The sequence below is a fragment of the Sus scrofa genome, chromosome 15 (assembly GCF_000003025.6).
Source record: "Sus scrofa isolate TJ Tabasco breed Duroc chromosome 15, Sscrofa11.1, whole genome shotgun sequence".
In the NCBI taxonomy this organism is placed as follows: domain Eukaryota; kingdom Metazoa; phylum Chordata; class Mammalia; order Artiodactyla; family Suidae; genus Sus; species Sus scrofa.
Window position 1 is genome coordinate 129,427,188 of NC_010457.5, and position 12,210 is coordinate 129,439,397.

General features: G+C 37.4%; 1 protein-coding gene across 6 annotated transcripts in view; it reads right to left on the reverse strand.

The window, feature by feature from the left end:
* The window catches only part of SPHKAP (SPHK1 interactor, AKAP domain containing), a 152,522-nt gene that overhangs the window by 118,567 nt on the left and 21,745 nt on the right, over positions 1 to 12,210 (reverse strand). For 3 of the 6 annotated variants that reach the window (XM_021074880.1, XM_021074883.1, XM_005672267.3), the window contains exon 2: positions 4,763 to 4,841. The exons of the other annotated variants lie outside the window; for them this stretch is intronic. In XM_021074880.1, coding sequence (XP_020930539.1) covers positions 4,763 to 4,841 — 79 coding nt within the window. The remainder of the gene's footprint in view (positions 1 to 4,762; positions 4,842 to 12,210) is intronic. 6 annotated transcript variants of the gene reach the window in all.

Sequence of the window (12,210 nt, forward strand, 5' to 3'; positions counted from 1 at the left end):
GTATTGTGACTGGGTCAGTTTGCTGTGCAGTAGAAAACTGACAGAATACTATAATTGGAAAAAATAAAAATCATTAAATATATGTATATATATGAAAATGTTCAGTACTGTCCCTTGAAAGAATCTATTGAGGACAGATACCAAAATAAAGACTCACATACTAAGATGCTCAACTCAATGCTATAAATAGAAAAAACTGAAACTAGGCAAGGCATTCACTAATAGATACATTGATGGAGTTGGTGTGCAGACATTAGATGATGCCTCTTTTCCCTACAGAGGAAATGACGAGGGAACATACTCCCCTGTTGAAAGAACACAGTTGAACACAAAGTTATACAATATGACAATTGACATAGGTGGTGTCCCTTTAAAACCTAAGATTGTGCAGGTCATCCCTCTGCATAAAACCTTGTATTTCAGTTCGAGTAAAGTTGTAAGTCGTTGCCATGGACTACAAGGCTCTGTAGGCTTGGAATCCCATCACTCTGTGACCCCGCGTCCTTCACACTCCTCCTCCCTCTTTCCGCTCTGGCCACACTGGCCTTCTTGCTATTCTCAGAGCAAGATGGGCACACTGCTGTTTCAGTGCCTTCCCTAGCTGTCTCCTCCACCTGGAATGCTCTTTATCTGGGGACCTGAAAAACCCCTTCCTCACCTCCTTCATTTCTTTCTTAGATGCCCCCTCTCCATGTGGCGTGCCCTGATGACTCTGTTGTCACCCAGGCTTTTCGATGCCTAGTTTCCCAATCTCTCCTACCTGCTCTCTTTTCTCAGCATCCATATCATCCTCTAACATCATACAGGATGTATTTACTTACTATGTTTAATATTTACGATGACTTTCTTGTCCCTGGCTACTCCATCTTACCCTGCTGGTTATAAACTCAAATAATGGGAGTTCCCATTGTGGAAACAAATCCAACTAGGAACCATGTGGTTGCGAATTCAATCCCTGGCCTCACTCAGTGGGTTAAGGATCTGGTGTTGCAGTGAGTTGTGGTGTCGGTCTCAGCTGCGGCTCGGATCTGGCCTTGCTGTGGCTGTGGAGTAGGCCAGCAGCTGTAGCTCCGATTGGACCCCTAGCCTGGGAACCTACATATGCCACAGGTGTGGCCCTAAAAAGCAAAAAAATAAAAAATAAAAAAATGAACTCCAACAATGTGGGGATCTTTCTTGGCTTTTCATGAGGCATTCTCAGTCCAGGAATCACATCTGGCATATAGTAGGAGCCCAGTAAATGTTTGTCGACTCAATGGGCTAATTAAAACATAAATATATACATAGTTTCATATGCCTGGAAATATATGAAAATGTTAACATAAGTTATCTTTTGGGTAATAAGGTTATTTGTGACTTGTTCTTTCTTGTTCCTTTCTACATTTTCTAAATTCTTTAAAAATACATATATAATGTGTAATATGTATAGCATATATATGTGTATATATATGTATATTTGTGTGTGACTCAAAGAAAATCTTTATTTTGAAATGTGTAAGCTCTGGAAACCTAGTGCTTCTAAAAAATTTAGAAATGCAAAATTCTATTATACTTACAGTCATAAGGAATTTCTTTGTTTATTAAATAAGGTTTCCCTTCAAAATCAAATGAAATTTTCCATCTTAACATATAGGCTACCATTTTAGTGATGGATTCTCATGGGTCACACGAAAGTCATAGACAATCCAGCTATTCCAGAGAAAGTGGACTCATGTCTCAGGTAGAAGTGATAAAATCATCAAAACCACCAAAACCACCAAATGCTGCCTTTAAACAATGGTAGATCCCATGGCAAAGTTTTTATGCTGAAGAATCCTTTATCACAGATTACTGCCTGAGCCTACGTCTTGCTTTCCTTATATCTCTGGGAGATAAGGATGCTGAATGATTCATAGTTGTTCATGCATGTAGATAACCGGCCAAATGAAATTAAACGCCGACAATCCTATGGAGCACTTCACAGATTCTGGGTAGTGAGACTCTACTCAGACCAGGAGCAGAGGATCATGGAAGCTCCTGGATGGAGTGACTTACTCAGTTGAAAACAGCACCATCACACCATTAATTCAGTCCCCTCAAAAGAGGTAGCTCCTGTTCTCCTGATGGGAAAGAATGGCCAAGGCTAATGGCTTCATTTTTCTAAAACTATCCTAATAGTCTTGAGAATTTTTATTGAGCTCTTTATTGGGTATACTAGATTACCTTTTAAAATATCTACAGTCTGTAGGAAGCCTTGCAAGAACTAAAACAGCACTCAGTGTGTTAGAATGAGGTTGAAGACTATTCTTTTAAAAAGGGTGGGGGATAATTTTGACCAGATGGTTCTTGCTTTCAGACATGTGGCAAGCATATTAGGATGGAATAAATGGATCTCCTAAACGAACCTGGTGTTTGTCCTATTGCTATTATAGATTATCTTCATGGAGTTCAATTACCTTACTTCCCTAGTCATGAATGCATTTTCATTTTATGACTTTAAAAGGTACAGCTTGTTAAATGTCAAAAATGTATGAGTAGAAGTGGAATAATTTTAAAATAGAGGTAGTTTTACATCCAAAACATTTAGCAATGAGAGTTTAAACAGAGCTCACAAACTGTGCAGTATTAAAATATTTTAAATGACTTGCCAACTCTTGAAAACTGGAAGACCACACCTAAAAAGGTCTGAGTTTTGTCTTCTCTTGAAATACTGGTAACTCAATCTCCCGTGGGCTATACTGGAGAGCTGAGGCCCCTCTGCATTCCGCGTACTTAGCGAGCGTGCGATCACACTTGTTTTCATTACAAGTATCAGCCTAGGAAATACTTGATTATGCAGCTTGCAAATAACAAACATTCCTGACATATTGTTTGCCTCAGATCTTCTTCCCTCAGATTTTTAGAATTGTGTAACTGTGCCACGAGTAACCTTTGCTCTTCGATTTATTTATTTTATAATTTGCTTGGCATTTTGAAATAAAGCACTTCGATACACAATTTTATTAGGAGTTGGAGAGCTCTTTTCTATTGTGATAGCAGAGGTTTCATAAGCTTTCCATCAAGCTACCTCTACAACTAGCAAATATAATTGCATTTATACTCCTTTGGGAGACAGTAACTAGAGAAATCATAATTCAGTCAATATATCTTTACCTATCAATATTCATGCAAATCAATCTTCATTTTAAAGTACATTTGTATTTTATATTAAATGAAGAAGGAATTTCCAATCTAGCTGAAGTTGAATTGCAATTACTAGACTTTATTTCCAGATTTGCTCTTTAGTGCTTGAATAGAACAACTGGTTCATATCAAACCCTGCAAAATACTTGGCACAATATCTGCCAATTAGTCAGCACTCAATAATAAATATGGTAGGGCCAATAAATGGCACTACCTGAGAATCTTAGTGATCTATCTTTAACAGGTAGATAAAGGTAAACACTATCTTTTAATTCTATCTCCATGTTTTTGTCTGTGATGAGTCTATAGCCCAGAGATAAAAATGTTAATCAATCTAACATTTAGCTAGAAATAATATGTATAAACCATAAGTGGAACTATCATTTTTTATCAATAAAAAACACATGTAAATTACAATAGTAATATTTGAAACCAGTAGGATAAAGAAACATATAACAACATCCACACATTAAACAATAGGCTGTTATAAGAAGACTTGCAGTTTATATAAATATGTATGCCAAAAATTAAAAAAAAATTCTTATAATGTGATGTAGTGAAAATACTACTGTGTGCTGGAAGTTGGAAGACTTGAATTGGGTCTCAACTGTCTCTTTGACTAATTTGATCTTGGGAAAATTGCCTAATCTCCCTGAGCCTCAGTTTTCTCATCTGTTAAGTGGGACCAATACTATAAAGTAAATTTTATAAGATGTATTGTTACTGAAGGGAGAAAATCTCAATCAATATTAGCAGGTACATTTATTAGGTACATTTGCTGAGCTCCTGCTCTATCCCCAGTGTTGAGGCAGGGCCTTTACGTTTGTCATGCCAGATCCTCAGAATAGGGAAGGTGCTATTACCCTTTTATATTCATATGAAGACTGAGACTCAGAGGTTTGGGGTTTGCTCAGAGTTACACAGTTAATTAAGTGGCTCTATTTGGGGTCCAAGCCTAGATGAACCTGACCCCAGACTGTGCTCTTTCCCCAGTGCCCTGACATTTTCACATAGTACCCCTGCTTTTGCCACATGCTAACTTTCTTAAGAACTGTTTTTTTAGGGTGCTCTCATTTTATGGGGAACCTGGGGTCCATAAAGGGCAATGCAGACAGGTTGCCTCTGCACCAGCTGGATGGCTGCTTCTATTGAGGGAAGAGGGTGGCTTGAGTCATAGAGAAGCATCACCACATTATCAGGCATACACCTCCGTGAAAATAGAATAGGAAAACATCCTCCTTTTTTGTGTGCATGATTGGAAAGAATGAGGAAAACTCTGCCTAGCTAAAAGTTTCCACCACCTGTCTAAGATTGATGAGAATCCTTACTAATGACTTGGAGTCCCTCACTTAAACTAGAAGAGAATAGCAGGACCTCAAAATGATGGGGTACAGAAAAAGTAAATTTTGATGGTTAAAAAAAAAGGTCAGGTGCACAGTCCAATCTGTGGTTTGGTACACGTGGCTCCATAACCCATTAAGTCAAGGTCAACTTCTGAAGGTTGGGAACTCAGGGGCCCATAGAATGCTGGAATGAAAGATGAGGCCCTGGTCATGACTTGGCTGTATATTTCACTTGGACCCCACACCCCACAACCAACCTGGATTCCTGAGAGGGTCTCCTGGCGGACAAGGCAGCAGAGAGGCAGGTAGGTGAGTTTGGTTCAACTACCCACATGGCTGATGGAGAGGACCACACCCACAATAAAGGAGTTACAAACACCAGCAGATTTGGAGAGGAGAAGGGTGGGGAAAAAAAACAAAAACAAAAACAAGTTTTAGTATCATTCAAGGAGAAAGACACACTCACAGCAGGCTGTCTTTTAAAAGAACAAAAGCAGCTAGATGATGAAGTTGTAACAATTTAGGAAAATTCAGAAAAGGGTTCAAAGATTGCATGCATGTTTTCATGTAGCATCTGTCTTGGATTTGCAGCTGGGGTTGGGCTCTACACCTTTGATACCTCAAAAGGTAATTTACGGCTGGTAGATAAGAATTTCAGAGTCTTCTAACCTGGTTTATGAGTATCTATAGGTAAGGAACCCAGTGCTTGCTGCTTAAGCTTACTATTTTAACATTAGATCAATATTAAGAGAATGAGGGGAATGGATTTTTGTGAGCTTTTGTCCCAGCTTCTTTGAATGCCTTGTGATTAATTTTCTATACACCACTTATCTGTAGGACTGCTCTAGCCATCCCACTTTTTTTCCAATGCAAATGAATAGTATAAAACCTCAAATCTCCAAGGCTATAAGTATGAAAAAATATCAGTATATATATATATATATATATATATATATATATATATATAAGTACAACATAAAAGAGGAGTCAGCAAAATTATTTTCACATCTCCATTGCTGGAAGTCACTTAGAATTCAAGGAAATTTTACTGCATGGGTGACGATGCCAGAGACTAAGGCAGTAAAATGTCAAAGATATCAAAGCAGGAGATACCTGGTGTGGGGCCCAGGTAGAGCAACAAGTGTGAATGAGTGACCATTTGTAGTCCCATAATCTCCAATCTATGTCATTAAGGAGGGGTTGTACTTTTCTTCAGACTTGCATGCTTTCTTAAGATTTAGAAAATTCACATTTATTGATAGTATATAAATGATCTCTTTAGTTTAAGTTTCACTTTAAGTGGCTCATATGAAGAAGTATAGTGTATGTGTGCACTTTGATTTATATTAAACAAATATGCGAAACTCAAATTTAATTCTAATCATTTAACTGCAGACTCTTTTGAATTTCTATGTATATAATAATAAAAAAACCCTACAAATATAGAGAGTTTTGGTTTCTTCTTTTCTAGACCTTTTAATTTTTTTTGTCATTATTGCTTTCCTGCATCAGCTAGGATCCTCAGAGAAGTGTTGAAAAAAGTAATGTAAAAACATCCTTGGAGTTACACCACTGCATATTATGTTTGCTGTAGATTTTTTTTTTTTGTCTTTTTTTTTGTTGTTGTTGTTCTTGTTGCTATTTCTTGGGCCGCTCCCATGGCATATGGAGGTTCCCAGGCTAGGGGTTGAATCGGAGCTGTAGCCACCGGCCTACGCCAGAGCCACAGCAACGCGGGATCCGAGCCGCGTCTGCAACCTACACCACAGCTCACGGCAACGCCGGATCCTTAACCCACTGAGCAAGGGCAGGGACGGAACCCGCAACCTCATGGTTCCTAGTCGGATTCGTTAACCACTGCGCCACGACGGGAACTCCTGCTGTAGATTTTTATTAAGGTCATTGGCTATTTGTATTTTTATAGATTTTTAAAATTATTATTATTATTATTATTTTTTTAATTTTCCCACTGTACAGCAAGGGGGTCAGGTTATCCTTACATGTATACATTGCAATTACAGTCCCCCCCCCCCTTTCTTCTGTTGCAACATGAGTATCTACACATAGTTCTCAATGCTGCTCAGCAGGATCTCCTTGTAAATCTATTCTAAGTTGTATCTGATAACCCCAAGCTCCCGATCCCTCCCACTCCCTCCCTCTCCCATCAGGCAGCCACAAGTCTCTTCTCCAAGTCCATGATTTTCTTTTCTGAGGAGATGTTCATTTGTGCTGGATATTAGATTCCAGTTATAAGTGATATCATATGGTATTTGTCTTTGTCTTTCTGGCTCATTTCACTCAGTATGAGATTCTCTAGTTCCATCCATGTTGCTGCAAATGGCATTGATGTGGTATATATACACAATGGAATACTACTCAGCCAAAAAAAAGGATGACATAATGCCAGATTTTTTAAATTAATTGGATGATGTTGCTTTTCATCAAACGCTTTATTGAACTTACTGATATAAATATTTTTCTCATTTAAATTGTTAATCTGATGGACCATAATAATTGATTTATAATATTAAATTAGTCCTGAATTCCTGAGATCAACTCAACTTGGTAGTAACCTACTATTCTTCTTACATGTTGAGGGATCTAGGTTACTAATATTTTGTTCAGGAATTGTTTTCTTCTGTGGCCATAAATGAGATTGATTGTGCTTCCTTTCTTCCCTTTTCATGTTGGTATCAAGGTTATCCCAGCTTCATAAAATAAATTAAAGTTATTTCTCTTTTTTTGTTTGCTGGGTGAATTTGTGTACTATATAAATTATCTACTAGTCAGAAAATTAAATATAGAACTACCATATGACCCAGAAATCCCACTCTTGGGCATATATCTGGACAAAACTTTTCCTTGAAAAAGATACATGCACCCATATGTTCATTGCAGCACAATTTCACAATAGCCAAGACAAGGAAACAACCTAAATATCCACTGACAGATGAAAGGATTAAGTGTCTTGATTTTTAGTTTCAAAAATTTTGTATTTTTTATGGTTATAATTAGCACATAATCTCTCTCTTGAAAAGCAAGCCTACTTTAGACGAAGTTTACCTCTACACAACATATCAAAATGCCCAAGCAGAGAAAACACAATATGTGAATTCATTAATAATCTTATTAAATCTTATTTTTGTTTTATAAGTCCATTATAACAATACTTTGTCATTATGCTGGTAGATTTCATTTTGAAAAACTTTTGACTCACTACCTCCCTGTCATATCTAAATTACTTTCCCTACAAAGCAATCCTAATGGAAATTGAGTAGCACAATCAAATACATTAGCGAGGCCAGTAGAATGATTGATTCTTCACTCTAGTTCAGTTTTTAAAAAACAGCAACTTAAAAATGATCAGGTTTTAGAATGGGATGTAAAAATGGGGGAAATAAACTCCCATGTTTTTCTTTTCTCATGAGTTCATGCAACTAAAATAAGTGAATGCATGAATAAGAAGATAGGCAAATGCAGCTTATTATATTAGATCCCAAACTATAATTTTTTTTTTTTTGTCTTTTGTCTTTTTAAGGCCGCACTTGCAGTGTATGAAGTTCCCAGGCTAGGGGTGGAATCGGAGCTGTGGCTGCCAGCCTACACCACAGCTCTGGCAATGCAGGATCCGAGCTGCATCTGTGACCTACACCACAGCTCTTGGCAATGCCATATCTTTAACCCACTGAGCAAGGCCAGGGATCGAACCCATGTCCTCATGAATGCTAGTCGGGTTCATTAACCACTGAAACACGACGGGAACTCATCAAACTATGAGTCTTTTCTTTTAAATTTATTTATTTATTTTTTCCGCTGTACAGCATGGGGACCAAGTTACACACACAGTATACATACTTTTTCCTACCATTGTTGTGTTGTGATGTAAGTATCTAGACATAGTTCTTAATGCTACACAGCAGGATCTCATTGTAAATCTATTCCAAGAGCAATAGTTTGCATCTGTTAACCCAAAGCTCCCGATCCCTCCCACTCCCCCCCTCCCTTGGGCAGCCACAAGTCTATTCTCCAAGTCTATGATTTTATTTTCTGTGGAAACGTTCACTTGTGCTGTATATTAGTTCCCAGTTATAAGTGATATCATATGATATTTGTCTTTCTCTTTCTGATTTATCTTCTGATTTATCTCAGTATGAGAGTCTCTTGTTCCATCCATGTTGCTGCAAATGGCATTATGTCGTTCTTTTTTATGGCTGAGTAGTATTCCATTTATATACCATATCTTCCTAATCCAATCAACAATCAATTTTTTTTAAAAAAGCATACCATATATTCCTAATCCAATCATCTGTTGATGGACATTTGGGTTGTTTCCATGTCTTGGCTATTGTGAATAGTGCTGCAATGCACATGCGGGTGTATGTGTCTTTTTCAAGGAAAGTTTTGTCTGGATATATGCCCAAGAGTGGGACTACTGAGTCATATGGTAGTTCTATGTATAGATTTCTAAGGTACCTCCATACTGTTCTCCATAGTGGCTGTACCAGCTTACATTCCCACCAACAGTGTAGGAGGGGTCCCTTTTCTCCACACCCTCTCCAGCATTTGTTATTTGTGGACTTATTAATGATGGCCATTCTGACTGGTGTGAGATGGTATCTCATGGTAGTTTTGATTTGCATTTCTCTAATAATCAGGGATGTTGAGCATTTTTTCATGTGCTTGTTGGCCATCTGTATATACAAACTATAGTTCTTAAAGACATTGAGCTTTCTTTCAAGTGAAAAAATATGTTCATTTTCTACTTCATGAAAAAAAGTATGTGAGCCAAGCAACATGTAAAACACTCTCAAAATGCAAAAAGTATTAGGGAGATTTTATAGTATTTTATATTTAAAGGGAAATTTTTAGTTAAAAAATAAAATTTTAATTTGAGCAGCACTTCAGAAATTGGAGTAGTAGATATTACTGGCTAAATTATATATTTGCATACTTTATATATACTTTTTTTTTTGCTTTTTTTAGGGGTGCATCTGTGGCTTATGGAAGTTCCCAGGCTAGGGGTCGAATCTGAGCTGCAGCCGTCGACATACACCACAGCTACAGCCATGCCAGATCTGAGCCGCTTCTGTGACCCACACCAAAGCTCACAGCAGTGCTGGATCCTTAACCCACTGAGCCAGGCCAGGAATCAAACCCACATCCTCATGGATACTAGTCAAGCTCATTACTGCTGAGCCATGATGGGAAATCCTATAGATACAATTTTAAGCCAATTATACCAGCATCTCTGTTTGACTAGTGAATACTCTTTTCGCGCACTCAGCAGTAGCTATTTCTGAGATAAAATTTGATAAGAGTAAAAATTCTTTGCTTTATAAAAAGTAGATGATGAGGATAAAGCCACTGGAATAGAAATTATTAAACAGCTATAATCTATATGTGACTATTATTTGTGAGTACCCAAAGCCTTAGACCCCACATGAATCAAAGCAGCATAGAAAGGTTATTCACTAAAAAGATCATAAGATAAATATAAATATGTATTTCAGATTTTAAACTCTATAGATTCCCAAACAGCCAAGATTCAAGAAACTGTGGCCTGTTCTTGAAAATCACATTTCATCCTTTCTAGGGCAAGTGGAGCCCAGAATTTTAGTGAGGCTGGGAAGATGAACATGCTTCATCATTACGAAGACAATATAGCCATTGGCACAGTTGATTTATACTATTGTCCCATGAGGTGCCACTGAGAACAGTGAGCTGAGAGCAGACAGTGAACAAATCCAGCTGGAGAGCTTATGTAAAAAGACTTTCAGGCTGCTTAGGGGCTTAAAAAATTATTCCCTGATTCCTAAACTGTTCGAGAGAGCTATAAACATATTTCTGAGAGAAGTTCTGTAAATTTAATATTTATAGCAAATTAGAGTTGCAAACAGGAAACAGAACTTCTATGTGGCACAGGCAAAGCAGGCAAAGCTAAACCTCAAAGTTTAGGAGCCGCTGTTAATTGTAGCTCAGGGAGAAAACTCAGCAGGCCATCCAGTTCATTAGCCTGTTTCTTGGCAGAGCAGGACCGAATGCGTCCTCTATAGAGATCGCCACGGTTAGAAATGTCTTCCCTTGTGAAAGAGTTAAGCTAAGGTATGCTAACTAAGAGAACAAGACTTCTTTTTTCCCACCTCAAGACCTACTTTGAGACAAGATTACTCTCTTTCCCCTATACTGTCATAGAGTTTACATTGTAATTCCCCAAAGAATCGGACATGCAAGTCTCAAATGTAGCTACATGTCAATTGTGAGAGAATTGCAAAGAGAAATCATGAAGAAGCTATATTTAATATCATTTTACCAGTATAGTCTCCATTGCAGATGAGATTAAGGTTACGCCTCCAACCAAAATTCCAAGTGCAAGGACTAACCCATATTAATAAATAGTCAAAATTCTATATTCTAGCTCTTCTGGTCATTCATCCACATTTACTTCTGAGCTTCTCATTTTCTAAGGCTAGACCTTACACATGAGCATTTAAATTCTCCTGACATCCAATCAAAATGAGATTTCTTTCTAACAGTATATTAACAGGTCCATTAGCCACTTTGTAAGCAGAAAAGGCAGAAAGAATATATCCTGTCTAAGCAATTATAAAATGACATAGAAATCCACATGCATATGTTTTTATTCTTTCAACAAATAGCTATCTAGCACCAAGAATTGTGTGAAGTGCTCAAGATACTGCAGTGAATAAAACAGACAAAAATGCTCACCTTCATGGAACTTATGTTGTATTGGAAGAGAAAGCCAAAAAAGCAATACTTAAAAGTAAAGATATATCAAATAACTTTTGAATATTATTTTATATGGTGAATCTTTTTACATAGTTTGCCTAGTTGTTTTTTCTGCACACAAATAATGAGAAGTGGGTCAGGAAATCTTAATATATAAGTTCAGCATAGTTAAACAATTTTACCAAAGTCACACAGTACATCAAAGAATATGAATGATCTTAACCCCAAATCTTCCAGTTTCACACCTTGGGATGTTTCCACTACAGACCATTGTCTACACTGCAACACAAGTAAAGTAAATGTTCACAAAGAGGTGTGTATTGAAAATCACAGAAAGAAAATATCCAAATGGACTGAAAGATTGAAATATCAGAATATTTCAGGGTTCTCTACTCCCTGTTTCAAGGAGAGCAGGACTCAATGAGAAAAGAATGAAGCAGCTGGATAATTAGCAATGGAACACCTGCTATTCCCTTTTTATGTTTATTTTTCATGGAAGTTCCTCTCAGAGGACTTCTGAGTATGTTTGCTTCCTTGCATATGCTTCTAATGCATAGGTCTATTAACATTGGAGTTAAGGAGGTATTATTTGGTCGTGAGTGGGGGCAATGGAAGAAAGCTCAGGAGCTGTATATGTATCTAAGAATAGGGATAGCTAACAGAGACCACTGGAATTTGGGTGAGTCTGTTTTACAATTGCGAGGACAGCCTTCATGGCATAGACCTGAAAATAAACACCTAGGTGGAAATATTTTCCTAGACTATTTAGATGATCACAGATGGTCAGTAGTTATTTTGTCTGGGTTGAATAATTATGATTCATAAAGGGAAAGTAAAATTATCAAGATAAACAAGGAACCACATTTTAAATAGTTTGCTTTTTATTAAGCCATAGTTATTAGCCTGCTGCAAAATGCACAAGACCACTGTGGAAATGCCAAGGGCACAACAACATGCC